The sequence below is a fragment of the Onychomys torridus genome, chromosome 7 (assembly GCF_903995425.1).
Source record: "Onychomys torridus chromosome 7, mOncTor1.1, whole genome shotgun sequence".
NCBI classification, from domain to species: domain Eukaryota; kingdom Metazoa; phylum Chordata; class Mammalia; order Rodentia; family Cricetidae; genus Onychomys; species Onychomys torridus.
Window position 1 is genome coordinate 107,376,235 of NC_050449.1, and position 19,953 is coordinate 107,396,187.

General features: G+C 47.4%; 1 protein-coding gene across 3 annotated transcripts in view; it reads left to right on the plus strand.

Moving 5' to 3' along the window:
* Positions 1-19,953, plus strand: part of Osbpl10 (oxysterol binding protein like 10) — a 224,393-nt gene that overhangs the window by 147,118 nt on the left and 57,322 nt on the right. For all 3 annotated transcript variants that reach the window (XM_036193291.1, XM_036193290.1, XM_036193292.1), the window contains one exon: positions 15,156-15,366. In XM_036193291.1, coding sequence (XP_036049184.1) covers positions 15,156-15,366 — 211 coding nt within the window. The remainder of the gene's footprint in view (positions 1-15,155; positions 15,367-19,953) is intronic.

A 19,953-nucleotide genomic window follows, 5' to 3' on the forward strand; every position in this document is an offset into this window, starting at 1 on the left:
TTACACCACTCACTGGGAAGGACCTCACTTGTCTGTTCTCTATATCACCACCTTACCATAAAGCCAAGTGCATTGCTACTATAGCTTGAATGTGAAATGTGAGCTGGCTGTGGTGGTGCACGCCTTAAATCCCAGCACTCAGGAAGTAGAGGCAGGTGGATCTCTGTGAGTTTGAGGCCAGTCTGGTCTATAGACCTAGTTTCAGGATAGGGGTAGATAGAGAAACCCTGTCTCAGAAAAAAAAAAAAAAATGTGAAATATACCTCAGCCTCAGGTTCATGTATTTGAATATGTGGTCCACAACTGGTGGTGCGGTTTTGAAATGTTCTGGAACCTTTAGGAGGTGGAGTCTTATTGGAGGAAGTAGGTCACTAGGGGTGGGCCCTACTTCCTGTCTGCCCTCTGCTTCCTGACTGCCGATCTGATGTGACCATCTGCCTTGTACTTCTGCCTGGCCTCTCCTGCTGTGATGGTCTGACTGTATCCCTTGCTGTTGGAAGTTAGTCTAAACCTTTCCATTCCCCTTTATGACACTTTGTGTCAGTCACAGCCATGAGAAAAGTAACAAATACATGTATGCAGACAGTAAACATGGCCCTGCAGCTGGAGCCAGAGGCTGCATGCAGAGCTGAGGATGTGTGATACATGGTGAAGCCCTGCTGTGGTTGCTCCTCCTGTTTTAGAACAGCAAGAAGACAAGCCAAGAAGACAAGCCATTGCACTTGCTGACGGATAGTGAGATGGGTGTTAGTGTGTGGTAGAATTCATATAAGTTCAGCCCCTTTCTTTTCCTATAAGAAAGGAAAAGTAGACATTTCTCCCTTCAATCTGGGCGTGAAGGTAGCCTCTCTGGATAGGAAAAGTCTCTACCTGTACCGGGAGCTTTGGCCTCCCATGTGGATCCTATTTGTATTTATCTTACTTAGTGATTGATCACTGGCCATAAGTCTCTGAGAATTCAATGAAAGTCAAGGGCCCTTTCTTCAGGAAAGACTCTTCTAGGTATAGAATCTAGCCATTAAGTATATTTTATGTGTATTCTTATATCCCTTGAAAAACCCACTGAGATCCTTTCATCCTCCCTCAATTTCCCCCAGATCCTTCTCACCCAACTCCATGTTCTCACTGACCCCCCTCTCCTTTTCTCCCTCCCCCACTTCCCAGATAAGATCTTAAGACAACAGGTTCTAGATGCTTCTTCCTTCAGGGGCTCATGATGTGTTTTTACTATTTTAAGATACCTAACTAAAGTCACACTGTATTTCTTCACTCTTGGGTAAAAGAGCATTGCTGTTACCTTGGTGTTATGGAAGATTAGTTTAAGATGCATTACATTCATTTATGCTGCAGAACATTTGTTTAATGATACAAAGATGTGTTGCATTCTTTTATGTTGCATTTGTTTAACTGTAAAGCTGTGTTACTTTGCCTGCCTAAAACATCTGATTTGTCTAATAACAAGTAGAATGGCCAATAGCGATGCAGGAGAGAGAAATGGTGGAGCTGGCAGGCAGAGAGAATAAATGGGAGGAGAGATCTAGGGAAGGGAGTGAGGAGCAAGAAAAGGAGAAGGAGAAGAGGATACTAGGGCCAGCCACCCAGCCAGCCACGGAGTAAGAAGGAAAGAAAGATATATAGAATAAAGAAAGGTAAAAAGTCCAGAGGCAAAATCTAATTAAAGAGAAACAGGATCATTTAAGTTAGAAAAGCTGGCTAGAAACAAGCCAAGCTAAGGCCGGGCATTCACAAGTAAGAATAAGTCTCCATGTATTTATTTGGGAGCTGGGTGGCAACCCCCAAAGAGTGAAAGACAACCAACTACATCTTGTGTTTTTTGTTTTGTTTTGTTCCTACAGTCATTCTTGAAAGCATCACTCTGAGATGAGTGATTAAGATGGGCACTACCAGCCTCAGCATGAGGGGCATCTCCATCTTTACCCACCTCACCTTTCCCAGAATCCCCTCTGGCTGGCAGTCCTGGTGTGACACAGGGGTATACAGTGTTCTTCATTGACACATTCTGTCTGTACCCCTCCTAGGGACCTTTAAGGAACTATGTCTTCCAGGCTCCTTTCTTCCCTCCCTGACACTTGGCATCCAGTGGATCACTTGACCTATTTTACCTGTGGCTGCCATTTCTCAGAAGAGGGCAGTGTCTGGCAAAGGTGACTGACCTGTGGTCAGCAGGGGGCAGTGATGGAGAAGGAGAAGGTGGCCATTGTGCTAAGATGATGAACCAGACTTTTCAGAGGGCGTATTAGTCACTCAGTGTGAGGGGGAAGGAAATGTCCTTTAAATAAAGGCAACTTTATTGAAGTCTGGTATTTGTTTCCACTCAGAGAAACATGTAAAATGTTTTTACTGCAGGAATTGCCTTTTGGGGTGCAATATTTCAGGCTTTGGTGTACTGGACTGTGGCAAAGGGTAAGGGACAGAGCCACCTGCCTGAGAAGGGAATCATGTGTATTTACTCTGCCTGATCATTACCTTTCACTGCCTCTAAATATATGGGAAAATAAAGCCAATTTATCCCTAGAGTGAAATATGTATTTCTATTGTAGTATGGAAAGAATTACAGCAGGTGTTTATTCTGCAGTTGGGAAACATGAGAAAAAGTAGCCGAAGAACAGCTAATGTATTTGCTAAAAGCTTCATTTAAAGGTGGTGAATTAATGGAACACTGATGGATAATTTGTTTTCTGGACCCAAAAGAAAATGTGCTTTCCTATTGTAAATGCTGTGGTTAGCTACAATTAAGCAGCCAGCCCAAACCATTGACACAAAAATAACCACCGAGATAGAACATTTTCCCCAGGGCAGACAGAATCCAAAGCCAGCAGCATGAATGTTCAGGGCCTCCTTGGGGGACTTGACTCATATCACCCTGTACTAGCCAAGTGCCAAGAAAACAGGCTGTGGCCTTCTGCACAGACCCCTTGGCCTAGCAGTAGGGGGAGGCAGAGACTTGGAGAGCCTGGGGCATTGTGACCAGACCTGGACATGGGAAGGCAGACACTGGAAATGCTGACTGGAGTCCAGGAGTGAAGAAGACTTTGGGTCTTTGGGAGCCTGACGAAACGTTGACCTGGAGGAATGAGGCAGAGGCAGGCTGCACAGCCTGCAGTGGTGTGTCCTGAGCGGGCAGGGACAGGGAGCAGCTTCCTTTTGGTCTACTTTTCACATTCTGTGTTTCCGTTGTCTTTTTGGCTTCTCTTGTTAGATAACAGTTGTGAGGGAAGAAGTTTATTCCCCTGACCAGGAGAGCTGCCTTAATCACCTCTACATGAGGGGAGCTGGAGAATGCTTGAAGGAGAGCCACCTCCTGAGGCAGCAAAAGCCAGGGCTCCTCATGCTAATTCTAATTCTCACAAAGTGAATTGAAGTGTTACGCCGGTGGACTTAATGTGGGGAAATAGACAGTGGAGCGAATTGGGTTGTTTTCTAGACCTTAGAGATAAGGGAAAGTGTCAGCCGAGAGGCTATGAACTGAGTCTCTTCAAGCCATTTGTAGTCCCGGGAAGTCCTGCTGGCTTCCGGTTATGAATCTGCACTGTGAATGACAGGATGAGGTGCTGTGCTCCGGGCTTGGTGACAGTGTGTTTTCATCAGAGGCATGTGCCAGTCAGTAATTAGTACACTCTGGGATCCTCTGACTGGAAACTGTATAGCTCCGGGACTTTGTTACACTGGCATTGGTTTAGGGAAATGCCTGGTTATCTGAATAACCTTTTCTGACAAAAAGTGTTAAGTGATGTTTTGGTTGACTCAAGATGACCTGTCACAGCCAGGAATGGTACCTACCACTCACCAGGAGGCTCAGCTGCTTAGGAAGCTGAAATGGAAGGATCCGTGAGTCAGGAGTTTAAGGCCAGCTGGGGCAACAGAGAGAGACCCAGTCTCCTCTCTTACTCCTCAAATACAGATCATCATTGTATCTTATGAACTCTGTATTAAGTTAAACATTATGATCAAGGCTGGTGAGTTGGCTTGCTGTGCAAGCAGGGAATCTGGAACCCATGTTTGGTGGTCAGATGAGAAGGCACCCCCCCAACCCTGTAGGGAGATGTGTTTGAATACTTGGTCCCAGTTCTTAGAACGATTTGGGAAGGATTAGTAGGAGTGGCCTTTCTGGAGGAGAAGTGTTGCTAGGGACAGGCTTTGAAGTGTGAAGGATCTGGAGCTGTTGCTAGTGTGCTCTCTGCCTCCTGCTTGTGTATCCAGATAGGAGGTCTCAGCTCTTCCTGCCACTGTGCCTTCACTCTGCTGTCCTGGACTCTAATTCTCTGAAGCCCAAGGAAATGCTTTGGTCATGGTGTTTTGTCACAGGGTTTCTCTGTGTAGCCCTGGCTGTCCTGGAATTTGCTCTGTAGACCAGGCTGGCCTTGAACTCACAGATGTCTGGCTGCCTCTGCCGCCCAAGTGCTGGGATTAAAGGCGTGTGCCATCACTGCTGGGCCAGACCCACCTCTTTAGAGTTGTCCTCTGTCCTCCATGTGTGTGCGTTAGCATCGCCATTATCATACATCTATACATAATAATAGATACAATTTACAAATCATCATTAGCATGAGGCAAGGCAAGTCACCCCTTTATTTGTTATCTTGCTGTTCCTTTGGTTGGTAGATAATATTTAAACTACTAATGCTGAGGCTGGGGAGATGGCTGTGAGTAAAGGACTTGATGCTCAAGCATGGGAGCGTGGATCCCTGGAGCTCACCAGTCAGCCAAGCTAGCTGAATCAGTGAGGAGCCCTGTCTCAACATATGATGTAGAGAGCAATTGAGGAAGACATCTGACATCAACCTCTGGCCTTCACATGCATGCTCATACATATCACATGCACATGGACACATACATCAGCACAGATACAAAGTAAAATAAATCCAGAAAGAATGTATGTTTCTGAGAAACTGAGCACAAAACCCATGCCGAGAGAGAGGAAGGTAGAGAGACTGTGACTTAAGGGGCGGTGAGTGCATGTTTTGTCACATGATGGCTGTTCTCTATGTACTTACCCGCTGTCAGGTGACTGGAGCAGCGTGAGCATCCTGCCCAAGGCTGGCATTCCCTCTCTAAGGATTGGAAGAGGAGGTGCCAAGCCACACAATTGGGTGGACATGGCTCCAGGGCTGGCATTTGTGTCCACGGAGGGACTTCTACTGAGCAAGACAAGGAAGGAAGGGAGAGAGCAGAGGACATAGAGACGAGGGGTGTCATAGGTTTTCTGCCCCTCCATCCCCACCCCATCATAGGTTTATCTGCTGGTGCAGTAAGCCAGATCAAACCAAACTGAAAAAGTATAACCAGTTTATTTGAGCAAAGTAACTCCCAGGCAAGTTCTCCAGTCCCAGAGATCAGGAGGCCGGAGAGGTCAGAATTTGGACTTTATAGGTTGTATGGGTCTGTCCCCCAATATGGTCAAAAGCTGAGTGTTTTAGGTGGGGACTTTGGCGGCTGGCAACTTCAGGGGAGGAAACAGTAGTAACCACCAAGAATGAGGAACAGGTTTTTTTGGAGCCTTTTCTTTGTTCAGAGACTCTGAGTGGGCGGGGTTTGGAGAAAAAGACAGGAATGGGCCTTCTCAGACCATGCAGGAGTGAGCTGGAAGTTCCAACTGAACAGGATGGATGGTCAGTCACTTATGTCCCTGAAGGAGAGGAGTGGGGAGCCCAGTAGGCTCTGGGCAGCTCTTCCTGATGACAGGCAGTAAACCTCCCTCCTTTTGAGCAAGCATCACTGGGTTTCCAATCTTCAAGGAAAATATGGAACCTTGTCTCCTCAACCCAAAAGCTCTCAGCCTTTAGATCGCCCCAAAGCAGCCCCACCCCCACCCTCTTCATCGCCCAAACTAAGAATGCATTTTCTTTCTTCATTTGTTGATTTTAGAGGTGTTTGGTTTTATCTGTGCTCAAGATCAGAGGAAATGAGGAAGGAGTAAGAGTGAATTTGGATTCAGATTTGTGCTGGTCCGTTTCTCCCCTGCAGAGGGTGGGGACTCTCCTGCTAAGCAGCACGTGACACAGATTATGGTTCTGTTATATACTTGAGCGCCTGAGGATTAGGTTGTAAGCAGTTTGTGTGAGGGAGTCATGTTCTTTCTCCTTTGAAATGGTAACTGCAGTTCCGTTTTCCCAGTGGGGACACAGTAAATATTAATTACTAGTGGCTTATCCCTGAACACAACTTCCCCTTCAGATTCATGCAGCAGATCCCTGATAAAGGCATTTGTCTCTCCAGGGTTTCATTTGTCAAGGTGCTGAAGCCGCCAAGGATTTGCCTGGAGGCTGAGGCCCTGTCAAATCTATTTCTTTCCTCTTTGGAGAACCTTTTCAAGATGCATTTTCATCTTGAAGGTAATTGGCAGGAGTGAGATTCATTTCAGCTGGGAGAGAGAACTGTGCAATGTCCATGCTCTTTGGTGAACTTTTGAGTGGATATTTGAGCAAAACACAGTAATTAAAGTTTAAAAATAAGAAGCAGATATTAACTGGATCTCAGGCCCAACTCTGTTACCAACAGAGGTTAGAATCTATATTTTTGTTGTTTTGAAACAGTCTCACTGTGTTGCTGGCCTTGAACTCACAGCAATCCTCCTGCCTCAGGCTCCCAAGTGCTGGGATTCCAGACCTAATCTCTACATCCAGCTAGAATTGAGGTATTATCTGGACTTCTCTCTTTAGGGAATCTTAAAGGCACCCTACTCCTCTTGCAAAATAAAATACTTTCCTGGAAATGAACTCTGACGGTTCATCTTGGCTGTCAACCTGACTGTGCTAGGCATCACCTAGGAGACAGGCCTGCCTCTGTGGTGTAAGGGCATTTCCAGAGAGGTTAATGTAACCGAGGAAGAAAGACTCATCATGGATGTGAGCTGCACAGTCCCAATGGAAAAAGCATCCCCAGCCTTGGTCTTTGCTTCCTATTTGCAGATGCGTTGTGACCAGCTGCCTCTCTCACAAAAGGACATTCCTCCTCAGTGGGCCAGAGCCTGTCTGGGAAGGGAACGTCTCTGTTTTCAGAGCTGCTCCTGGGTCCATTGTTCCAAAAAATATCAGCTCATTTGAAAACCTCATGCCAGAGGAGCACAGGTCACATGACATGGAGATATTCGGGTGCCATGTTTGGGACTCTTATAGCATCTTGTACACAGTTCTAAAATTACTCTCTGCCTCAGTTTTTCTTTTAGCAAAAGTACAGGATGATGACACACACCTGTCACCACCCAGCTCTCAGGCAGGAGGGTCATGAGTTCTGGGCTAGCCTGGGGTATGTAGAAACCAGACTTGATGTACACATAAGAAGTAATGGGGATAGCTTTGCGAAGGGTTTTTTGTTCTAAAGTCAGGCTCCAGGCTGAAGGAGTAGCTCAGTGTGTGAGATTGGGTGTGTGTGTGAGACTGGGGGTGTGTGTGAGACTGGGGGTGTGTATGAGCCTGGGGGTGTGTGTGAGACTGGGGGTGTAATCTGTAGCAGTGCACATACAGTATTTAAGACCAGGGTCTACTGTGCTCATAATTTAATGAAAAATAAAAGGGCTTGACTGCTCCTAGGTATGGTGGAAGAGAAGGTTTATTGTAGATATGTGGGAGAGCACAGCCAGAGGCAGGAACATCTGGGAGAGTCCAGAGTGAACCAGACTGAGCTGGGCTTTGTTAGGGAGGGGAGAGGGGAGAGCCAGGAGACCAGGAGAGTAAAGGGTAGACAAAAGGGCAGGTAACCAAAATGTCTGGATTATGTAAAGAAGAGCCTCTGGGGAAGGGCAGCCCAGCCCCCAGCTGGAGAGTTCAGCCATACCCTGTGAGAGGTAGGGACTGAGGGATGCTGGTCTTGAGAACCTGGAGGCCAGGTCCACTTTGATATGTTAAATAGGCACCTCATTAGCAGTTTGTTCTAGGTTTGTAATGTCACAGTAATGAACAGCCACCTTCTCACCCTGAGCCATGGTGCCGGCTCCATGCCTGGGTTTTTATGTCATGTTAGAGATTCACACCCAGGACCTCATCCTTGTACAGTCTCCCTAGCTTGGGTTTCTTGAGTGTCTTGAGACTTCTGTCCTTCAAATGGCTTCTTAGGCATTTGTACAGAGGAAAGGCACATTTTATATTATTGTGGTGTGGAGCTGGGACAGGGTGATAGGTTTTAGAAAAGGCAGAGAAAAAGAAATTAAGTTCTTAGGAAATAAAGGCGGGTCCCCTTCAGAAAGGGTTTTGAATGTGTGTGTGTATGTGTGTGTGTTGCTTTTGCCCTTTGCCCCCTGCCTGGGGTGTATGAGCTGGTTTATAAACACTGATGGAATTTCCTGGCCCAGCATCACATTACACCGGGGAGGAGCTGGAACAGGCTCAGATGGGAGGCTCCCGCCCAGCACACTTTCACTTATTCCCTCACAAAATGTGTGATAAAGGCCAGCTGTTGTGATGTTGAGGTGGAGAAATGCTGTTATCCTGTCCAGCCTCCCAGGCATGGGGGTGGACAGAGATGGCTTAAGTTGTTCTGTAATGGTCAAAATTAGTAATGGCCTCCCTGGGAATCCAGAGAGGCAGCGGGCAAAGGACCACGGTGAATGCTTCTCTCCTGCCAGTTTTCTGAGAATGCGAACGGGTCCTCTCTCCAAGCAGATTCGGACAGCTTTCCAGTCAGCCAGTCTGTGTGTGATGTTCTCTTCAGGCTGGAGTGGCTCCAGGATGCCTGCGTTTGCATGTCTAGTCTTGACTTTGCATGATTATCAACTTTCAAGTTCACATTCAAGAACCATGCATTGGAGTTACAAAAAGAGAACGGGGTGGGGGTGGGAGGGGGGGGGGGGAGTAATCAGTCCTGGTCAAGGTGGTCTTGCCCATCATTGACCAATTATTGCCTGGGCTTCATTCTCTCCTGCCAAGGTGATCTGACATGTCAAAACCATGAACGCTCTTCCTAGGCTCCCTCTCTAGCCGGCACCAGCCTTCTGCCTTTCCCTTCTCCCAGCATGAGATTCTTGGGGAGAAATCCCAATTTTTTGGGACCACATCTCAATAGCCTGATAGCCAAAGAGAGAGAGAGTCAGTGTCTCTTCAGATATATTGAGTCTTGCAGGGTGGCCACACTAAGACAGCTAGAACTGGCCTACAAAAGGTTGTGTTTTGCATTCTAGGTTGATATACTCAAAGGTAGGAGGGAGCAAAGCTTGGGTGTCCCGGGGAAGGGTGGAATTGCAAGTGTGAGGCCAGGTCTTATCTCACTATGCCCAACACACAGAATCATGGAGAAAAGCCATCATAGATGGCAAGGTCAGTTTTCTAGGTGTTTCTGTACAGATTTATTTATTTTATGTATTTGAATGTTTTGTCTATAAAAAGGAAAGGAAAGGAAAGGACATGACTGCTCTTAGGTGTGGTAGAGAAAAATTTATTGTAGATGAAAGGGAGAGCGTTGGTAGAGGCAGGGACATCTGGGAGAATCCAGAGTGGACATGACTAGGCTGAGCTGGGCCATGTATATGGGGTGTGTGGGGGTGAGGAATCAGCAGCCGGGAGTCCAAAGGTACAAAAGGGTAGGTAACCAAAATGTCTGGATTATATAGGGAAGAGCCACTAGGGAAAGGGCAGCCCAGCCCATGAGCTGGAGAGTTCAGGGTAGGGGGAGGGGTATGCTTGTAAGAGGTAGGGGCTGAGGGATGCTAGGAGAATCTGGAGGTCAGATCTGCTTTGATATGTTAAATAGGCATCTCAACCATTTGTCCCAGGTTTGAAACTTTACAGTCTGCTTGCATGTATGTGCAGTGTGTGTATGTGTGTGTGTGTGTGTGTGTGTGTGTGTGTGTGTGTGTGTGCATGTGTGTGTGCCTGGTACCTGAAGCATTCAGAAGAGGGCCTAGATCTCCTGGAATTAGAGTTAAGCATGGTTGTGAATTCCTATGTAGGTGCTGAAAATTGAATCCCAGTCCTCTTCAAGGGCAGCTAGAGATCTTAACCAGTGAGCCATCTCTCTGGCCCCAAGCTCTCTAAATAGTTACATATATATACTGATCAGACTGATTTTATTGGTTAGTATTTTAAGGAACGGGGAGAAGGAGAGACACCAGCATAGAGCATTGGCCGTGTCTCTGGAGGGAGGAGATAGGGGTCAGAATACTAAGAATTGGAAGTTTGGTTTACAGTGTGGGGACTGGAGTGAGGTTAGATAAAGATCAGGATATAACCATCTAGATGTCCAGCAGCAGAGGAGTGTATAAGAAACAATGATAACAACAACAACAACAACAACAACAACAACAACAACAACACACACACACACACACACACACACACACACACACACACACACACCCCAAGAGTGAAATTCCTTTTCAGCCACGAAGGATGGAGCTATGTTGTTTTTAGGGAAATGGATGTTCCATGAAGCCCTGACTCCAAAGGATGTTGGCAAACAGAACAGTACCTCAGTTAGCCACTGGGGTCCAAAGTGGAGACTTAGCAATGGCTCATAAACTAGGGACAGATGCCCAACAAGTCACTTTGTCAGGGAGGTCGGTTGTTCCCGCTACTTACCAGCAGGGTAAAGTGAGTTACGGAAGGCCCCTGGCAGCCAGCGTAGGCTCTGCCAACCACTGCAAGCACCCAGCTATGGCCTCTGATCTACAGCTCACCCTCTGTAGTCACAAGGCACTTGTGACAGTCTTGTGTTAGAGAAGGAGTGAATGGCTGGCCTCGTTGGCACTGGCCTTCAGAACTGGACTTCACAGATACCTCCAAAACCAGCATCAAGGTTTGTAGTTGAGAGATGCCAGAAGCAGGGGCAGAGGAGCCCCCGGCCGCCCTCCCTCTCCAAGGCTTTCTTCAGCTCTTCCAAGGAGCACTTAAACTCGTGGGTTTGGGCTACTGTGCAGCATTCCTGGTTTGGGCATCTTGAGTTTCCACAGAGCTGCTAGCCCTCTTAGCACTGACTCTCATGATTTGACTCTGTGGTGTGCATTGCCTCTCAAGTGGTGTGTAAACAGGCCAGGGCTTCCCCACTTCCTGTGAAGGAGATTATCTGTGAAATGCAGCCTGACCTATATTTGTGCCTCTGACATTTAATTTAGGACCCCGTTTTGTACCTGTCTTACAGGTTGGTAATGCCCTTGATTAAGAAGCCAAATACCAGAATGAAGTTGAAATTTGTGCTTTTTTTTGTTGTTCTTTAAAACAATAAGTGTATGTGTGTGCTATGTAACATAGCACACACATGGAGGTCAGGGGATAACTTGTGGGAATCAGTTCTCTTTTTCTACCATGTAGGTCCTCGTCAGGCTTGGTGGTGAGAGCCTTTTCCCACTAATCCATCATGCTGCCCCTGGTTTTTATTTTATTATTTTCCTGCCTGTATGCCTGTGCACTATGTGTGTGCAGTGCCATAGAGGCCAGAAGAAGGCGCCACATCATCTGGAACTGGAGTTTCCTTCGTTTTGTTCTCAGTGCTCAGTTTACTAGGCAAGGTGATGAAAGCCAATAGATGCTTTATTATTGGTGTACAGGCAAGGAGTTCTTCTAGGGGTGCTGCTGACATGTAGACATAACCAGGTCCTGGTATGCAGGCCTGCAGGTCCACCCCTCTCCCACTAGGTCCCAATATATCTCCATCATTGTAACCACAGCCTCCTCAACACCATTTCCAAGTGCCTCTCCAAAGGTCTCCCTGCTTCTGGGACTAGCTCTTGGTAGCCACTGCTGATGCTTTTAGGGGGCTAATGTGTGGCTCCATCTCTGAGCATGTGTGTCTGTGGCAGTAGAATAGGACAGTGTTTGCTTTTATTACCTAAGATTTACATAATAGCTTATGCTTGCAAAATAGCAAGTATTTATCCTGTACAATATAGTTTGAAAATGGGTCTCTTTGTTGATTAAAACTGAGAATATTCCATATTAGTTAGCAGCTCTATCTTGCTTACTTCTTCTGTTAAGCTTTATAGCATCATTCATAATAGTAAAAAATGTAATGGATTATAGGCTCCATCAGTATATTCTTTTTTTCTTTGACACACCATTTTTCTGAGACTATGTTTTATGGTGAGAATCTTGAGAAAGTGCTGAGTCCTACAAATAGTATGGAATCCAGTTTTCTCTGTTAGCAGATGCATGTACAGTTGGCTGCCAGTGAACACTTAGATATTTTATCGTATTTGAAATTAAACTTAACTGGTTGGCAGTCTCTCTTGGCAAGCTGAAACCAACAAAGAGGTATTGTTCATTAGTAAAATGAAGGACTTAGGCTAAAGCCCTATTATACTTATTGATGTTTCGCTAAACTTTGGGTCCTAAATGACTTCCCGTGTACTTTATTGAGAGAACGTGGACATTGCAATTCAGTTGCTCATTCTGCATCTGGGATTGATCAGTGCCCAGTGCAGATGGTGGTCCCTGTTCACATGCCAGCGTCCCTGAGCAGAGCAGACAGGTGCATGGTGAGTGATGTCGGAGCTGGATGCTTCCGAGGCTCGGGGTGTGAGGAATTCAGCTGGAGCTGCAAATCCTTCTCTGTTTCTCTTCTTAGATGGTCTGGGGTCTTGTCTGGCTCTGACTTTTCAATGTAGCTGAGGTTGACCTTCAGCTCCTGCCTCCCCCTCCTGAGTGCTAGGGTGTGGGTGTGTGACAATACACACCTTTATACAGTACAGGGGATCGAACCCAAGGCTTTGTGCATGCAAGTACTCTGCCATCTCTGCCATTCTTCCCCAGAGCTGAACATCAGTTTCGGGGTTATAATTTTAATTTAAATTAGGTGATTTAAGAGGCTTTCTGGAGAAGATGGAAAGAGAAAGGCGCCTATTGAGTCCTGCAATGTCTCAGGTGCTGCTGAAGAAGCAGCTTGGCTGATTCAACCTCTAATCCACAAAGACCAAGCTGCACAAGCAGATTCTGGGTGTACACAGTATTTGGGAGGGGGCTCCAGATTGTGTCTCTGCGTGTGTTTATGGACATAGGTGATTTTAAAAAACCATCTTGTAAAATTGAAATGGTTTGGGGGTGGGGAGGGAGAGAGGGAGAGAGGGAGAGAGGGAGAGAGGGAGAGAGAGAGAGAGAGAGAGAGAGAGAGAGAGAGAGAGCGAGAGCGAGCTGCTGTGTGTGCATTAGTGTGTGTGTGTGTGTGTGTGTGTGTGTGTGTGTGTGTGTGTGTGTAAGATGGGGTCAACACTCGGTCTCTTCCTTAATCTCTCTCTACCTTGCTTTTTGAGGCAGGATCTTTCACTGAACCCGAGGTTTGCCAGTTAGGCTGGGCTGGTTAGCCAGTGAGCCCTGGAGATCCTCCTGTCTCCAGCACTATGGTTACTGGGGACTCCCTTTTTGATGTAGGTTCTCAGGAATCAAACCCAGGTCCTCAAGCTTGCTCAATAAGCACTTGACTGAGCATCTCCCCAGCCCAGATGAGCTTTCTGTTTTTTGTTGAAGCACTTGCCTACACCAAATGGTAGATAATAATGTTTGTTTTCTGAGCAAACAGCAGGAGGATTGTTGGGTGGAGGAGCCCAGGTGTGGCATATTCCCTGCTTTTTTTCTCTTGGTGAAAGAATATCTAACAAGGAGCAACTTAAGGGAAGAGAGGTTCCTTTTAGCTCACGGTGTGAGGAGTCCATGATGGCAGGGAAGGCATGGGGGTGGTGGTGTGTGGCATAGGAGTGACAACAGCCATTTATTCACTTTTCAGAGAACCAGAAGCAGAGTGGGCTATACACCCCCAGTACCATGCCCTAATGATCTTCTTCCAATTTGGCCCCACCTACTGAAGGTTCCCAACATCCCCAAATAGCACCACCAGTTGGGGACCAAGTGTTCCCACTCATGAGCCTGTGGAGATGGAGCACCCCAGTCGTTGGTCCAGATCCAACATGCCTTACCATTGCTGCTGCTTTCCAGCTGGGCTCCTCATGCTGGTGACAAGAACACTCTGGGATTTACAGGGACAGTTCAGGGAATGTTACTCTAAGCTGAGAACAGGTTTTTGTAGGAAAACCCAAAACTAGAGCAATGGAGCAGTGTCTACGGTGCAGGCGTCGGCCCCGCTCAGTGTCAGCAGCCACGTGACCTTGGGTTGTTGCTTTCTCACCCACTTCTTGAAATGACTAATTTTCTGCTAGATATGGTGCTTAGTTCATCATCCCATCTATTGTGACAAGCTGTGACACACTAGGGGCCCGAATGGCCCAAGATAACCCTTGAGGGCTTCGCTAGCCCTCTCTGGAGCGCCTTCTCCTTGATGTGCCCTTCAGAGGCGAGGGCAGACCACAAGGAGGGTTCCTTGCGTTTGTCGTGCTGGCTCTACCATTCCTGGTTGTTCTCCTCTTCTCCATGTCTCACGTGGTGTGACAGAAAGTCGTGTTGTATGTAGTCATTTTGTAAAATGGGAGGGCGTGGCGGTGGCTTTCCATGACTTTCCTCACATCAGCTTCACTCTGCTTTGGGATGGGGGTGCTTAGAAGAGACGGACTGGAGCTGGAGGGGAAACAAGAAACCACCCCCACTCTGCGGGAGAGCCCTCCATAGAAACTGTGTTGAGGAAGGTTGTAAAGACTTCTGCTTTTCCTTTAAGGGTGTTGCCTAGCCCAGGCTGCCTTTGAACTCACCATGTAGCAGTGTGTCATGTAGCCCAGGCTGCCTTTGAACTCACCATGTAGCAGTGTGTCATGTAGCCCAGGCTGGCTTTGAACTCATCATGTAGCAGTGTGTCATGTAGCCCAGGCTGGCTTTGAACACATCACCTTTTACTTCTGATTCTCCTGTCTCTACCCTGCAAGGGCTGGGGGTATTGGTATGCAACACCATGCCTGGTTTAAGTGGTGCTTGGGAATGAACTCAGAACTCTGTGCATGCCAGGCAAGGTATCTTGCTAGCCTAGGACTTTTACTTTTTAGTGTATTTACTATTGACTTGTTTCCTAAAGTCTGTAAAGTAGTACCTAATGGTCCTGTTATTGCCTTTTATCTCTGATGTCATTCTGACATTCTCTTGGGTCAGTGTATTGGGGTGTAAATAGATGGACTCCCACACAGGCAGCTGGGCCCGACCACCACAGGCAATGGCTGAGTGTGCACAGAGCACCCTGTGGGCAGAACCTACTGCCTCTGTCCAGCTCCAAGGCTCCATGTGGGCTTGGAGCCTCCCAAAAGGAAGCCTCCTCATCTCCACTGTCCTTGTTTCTAGATGATGAACCAGGTGGAAGGTCAGCAGAAGAACCTCGTGCACGCCATCGAGTCCCTGCCAGGCTCCGGGCCCCTCACTGCCTTGGACCAGGACCTGCTTCTTCTGAAGGCTACCTCCGCTGCCACCCTCAGCTGCCTCGGGGAGTGCCTCACCCTGCTCCAGCAGAGTGTGCGCCAGGCAGGCCCAACTAGCCACAAGCCAGGGACCTCGGGTGAGTGCTCCACTCCCAGCCCTGAGCTTGTCGTCTGGTTCAGATGCGTATTGCCCTTTGTGTGCATGTGCGAATCCCGTCCCATCCACCCCCTCTCAGTTTTCTGAGACAGAACCTCACCGTGTAGTCCAGGCTGACTTTGAATTCACTATGTAGCCCAGATTGGCCTTGACCTTACGATGACCCTCCTGCCTCCGCAGTCTTAGGGCTGCAGTTATGGGTATGGACCACCATGCCCTACTTTTTCACCGTCCGTCCATCCATCCTTTGGTCCAGTTAAGCCTCCATTCCTCTTCCCCAGTAGCGTACCATCCTGTAAAAATGCAGCCAATGTGTATCCACAGACTGTCGAGTCTCCTTTCAGATGTGGCAGCCTTGCCCTGATGTTGACTCTTGTCCTCAGCATGCTACCTCTCGGATCTGTCATGGGTACCCTGCAGCCAGTTTTCCATGCTGTGTGTCCCTCACAGTTACTTTAGATGACAGACCCTATACATGGCCTTTCCTTTCTATCCTGCTCACCCCCTCTAAAGGATAGGTTCGTGCAACTCCCTTTAGGGACAGTGTCATGCATGCCTCCCTTGGGGCTGGTCATATGGGAGGATTTTGCTGAAGAATATTCCAGAAGCATTGGTAGTTCCTCTTTCAGAAGCCAAAGACAGGAACATATGGTCTTAAGAGAATTCAGTCCTATCTGAGCAGTCAGTAATAAGCAGACAGAAAGACATTACTGAAGATTAAATTCAATAATAAAGGTGAAAATAGCTTGAGAGGAGAGGGCTGGGGAGGTGGCTTGGTCAGTAAGTACTCCACCTCTAGACAAAGCAAAACCAAAACCCATCAAGCAAATGATTTCAGGCTTCAAAAAGGCTATGGGGATGTTACAGGGCTGGAGGGATGGCACAGGTTAAGAGCACTGCTAGAGCTAGGTTCCCAGTACCCACATTGGGTGGCACCCAGCTGCCTGTAATTCCATCCCCAGGGAATCTGATGCCCTCTTCTGGCCTCTGTAGATATCTACACTCATGTGCACATATCCCTGTCTCCCCCCCCGACACACACACACCATGCCACATACATACACATAATTAAAAACAATAAAAATACTTTTTAAAAAAGAATAGTAGACTAGACTTGTCTAGCCAGGGTACCCAAGGACCCACTTCTCTCTGCCTCCCTGACACTTGGGTTATAAGTTCATGGACATACCTACTTTCTAATGTTCACATGGCTGCTAGAGGTCAAACTCAGGTCCTCCTGGCTGCAGAGCAAACATTTTATCACCCTGAGCTGTCTCCCTCCGCTCTCCTCCCCTCCCCCTCCTCCAACCTTCTTGATCATTTTGTCAAAAACCATGCCTGGAAGTTAGAAGGCATCTTTGCTCACCACTGGACCCCTACACATGACTAGATTAGTGGGAGCCTGAAGGTTCATGGGTAATTCATCTCCTCTGCTCCCAACTCTTTTAAGACTCATGTGTCCCTGTGACACTCAGTTTTTCAAACAATGTACACAAGCCATTTAAATCTGTATCACACATTGGGAAGGAAATGGAGTCCCTTCTTACATCCGGGTCTTCATAGTTCAAACATGGCCCCCACCTAGCAGATCAGATAAGTGTTACCACAAAATGTGCTTGCTTACCATCCTGGGCCTCCTAGGCTGACAGGAGCTGTAGCAACCTGACAAACACAGATGAAGATGTGCGTGTGTCTGAGGAGAGCCAGGACGGATGGAGGGAAGCAAAACCTCTCAGGGTTTTCATAGCTGCCATACCTGGGGCTCACTGCAGAATTGTACCCCTGTGTATAATTCTGACTTACCCAGGATTTGACTTTCTGGTTCTTGCCCTGTGTTTTTTTAACCAAAGTGAATTTTTTACGTCCTCCCTCCTGCCTCTCCTCCCCTGCCTTTCTGTCCACCCCATGCCCTCCCCTGCCCTTTTCTTCTCTCCTCCATCTCCCATTTTAAAGACAGGTTCTCATGTGTTGAATTTGCTATATAGCCAAGGATGACCTTGAACTCTAACCTTCATGCCTCTACCTCCCAAGTGCTAGGGTTAGAAGCACCACGCCTGCCCCTTGTGATGCCATAGTAGTTCATGTCATGTTACGTTTCGTGTATCACCGGGGAAGCTGGTTGGCTGAGGCTCTTTGTTTTCAGATGCACTCTGGTCCGTCTTTTGTCCTAAGCATATTTTCAAATGCACCTTCTTTCCTTCTATGCAGCCTAACAACTCCCAGACCTGTGGCGGGGGGCATCTTTAATGTTTTCAGAGAGGTTGGTTTGCAGGGAAGAGTAATGGAATGATTTGGCTTTCCAGTCAAGGCATGAAATATGCAGCTCTGTCACCATTCCTGCCTATTCTGTGCCAGCAGCCTGGCGGGGACATGTGCCTGGTTGGAAGGGGCTGAGCGTTTGCCTTCCACAGCCTCGATCTATGGGAAAAGTGGACAGAGACGGACTTGGGACTTTGGGACTGTGCTTGGGTTCCCAGTGTGGAGGAGAATTGAAGCTTGATTTGTTGTCTCTGTTTCTTATTGGCTGCTTACTGCTGGGCTTCATTCAGAGACTGGGGGTCAGCTCCAAGCAGACACTGTACCCACACATTGTGGTTTGTGCACAAAATGGGCTTGGGAAATGAGGGTGCTGGAGCCAGCTCTGTCAGGAGGGTGACAGCAGGGCCCTAGTGGGCTGAATGAGGACAGAGCAAGATGGGTACGGGAGAACTGGAGCAGAAAGCAATTTGTCCACTTTCTATCATGTTCTAGAATATTCTTCTCCTCTCCTAAGATTCCTGGAAAGTGCTGTTGATAAGTGTGTCACATTGGAAATGGTTAAATGTGATGATTACAAGACTCTTCTGGGCTTTCCTGGCCATCTGCTTCACTCTTCCCCTCCCCCACCACTTGGCACCTTCCTTTTCTGTCTTCCCCCTTCTGGTAAAGCTGCCCACTGCCAGTCATTTTTATTTTACGTTTTTAAGCCAAGATAGAAATGCAATAGTGCCATCAGTCAGTGAGTAGGTAGAAAAAGCTACAATCTTTCCTTGCAGTGTGTTTCAGATGGGCGATCTTTCTTAATCAGTCAAAATAAAGTTCTTGAGTGGCATTTTCTCCATAGAGGAAGCTGTCAGTCAAGGACTGGGAGATGGCCCTGTCAATACAGTGCCTGTCATGTATGCACGAGGACCCAAGTTCAGTCCTTCGAACGCATGTTACAAGAACAACAAACGCTTGCCTTGGTGCCATGTACTTGTAATCCCAGCAGTGGACTGGGGAGCTGTGGAAACAGGAGGATCCTGGGGCTAGCCAACCAGGCTAGTTCAGTCAGCAAGTTCCAGGCCAAGTGAGAGACACTGTTTCAAAAGCACAAGTTTGTGACACCTGAGGACAGGCACCCAAGCTTTCCTCTGGTCTCTACATTCATGTGTGCACACCACTTTAGTTCCTCCTCAACACGTATGCAAGTTAGGAACACTTGGCTTTCCTCTGCAGATATGCATCACACTTTCTCAGCTTTGGACGTTACAGCCTAACTCTGGAACCCTAGAAGGATTACTGATCCTGATAGATGAGGTTACCATGAACTGGTAGGCGAGACTTCCAGGAACCATCACCTGCCATAGCCTCTGGGCAGAGGCCAGGTGATCCTCAGCATCCTAAGCTCCCAGGAGACACAAGATTAATACATTTCAGCCAAACTTCTGTCTTTAAAAGATACTGCTTGTGGAGCTGGGTACAGCGGCACACACCTGTGATCCCAGCACATGGGAGACAGGAAAGAGGATTGTGAGTTTGAAGCCAGCCTGGGCTACATAGAGGCTCAGCAAAGGGGAAAGAAAAAAGAAAGTGCAGCCTGCTGTCTTTCCCCGCTAGCCCGGAGAACACCTCTTGTTCCAATACTCCAGTGTGCCTTTTCTCCACATTGTTATTTTGCTACAGAAACTATATTTCTCTTACCCTACCTTTGAGGTTTGGGAGAAAATCTAAGCCCCAAGGGCAGTGGCCATGTTTGTGTTTGTTCTTTAACTTATTTTTTGTAGTTGTCAAAGCTGAGGGTTACACAGCCTGTATTGAATTGCTAGTAATGAAGACTGGGTGCATTTAAGCTCCCCGCCTCCCCAGCCCACTGCCCGTAGTTTTGGCGCTGTCCTGTGTGGGCTATTGCTGTGTGTATATCTATGTGGCCGTGCTGGGTATTGAACCTAGGACTTGACGCTTGCTGGCAAGCACTTTTCTGTTGTCACTCTCTTCATATTAGTGTACTGCTCTACATGTTAGTGGTTAATGCAATCGTTTTGACTTTGATGTGAGCTATATAATGATGTTTAGAAAAATTATTTATCATCAGTTCAGATAAAAATCAATGAGATAACAGGCCTGAGTATGGAAGATGAGTGTCTCAGGAATCAGGCCGTGAGATGGCTCATGGGTAAAGATGCTTGCTGCCGAGTCAGATGGCCTGCGTTTGGAGCCTGGGACCCACATGGTGCAAAGAGACAACCAAATCCTGAGAAGTGTCTCTGACCTTCATATTCATATGTACACTGAAGAACGTGTGTGTGTGTGTGTGTGTGTGTGTGTG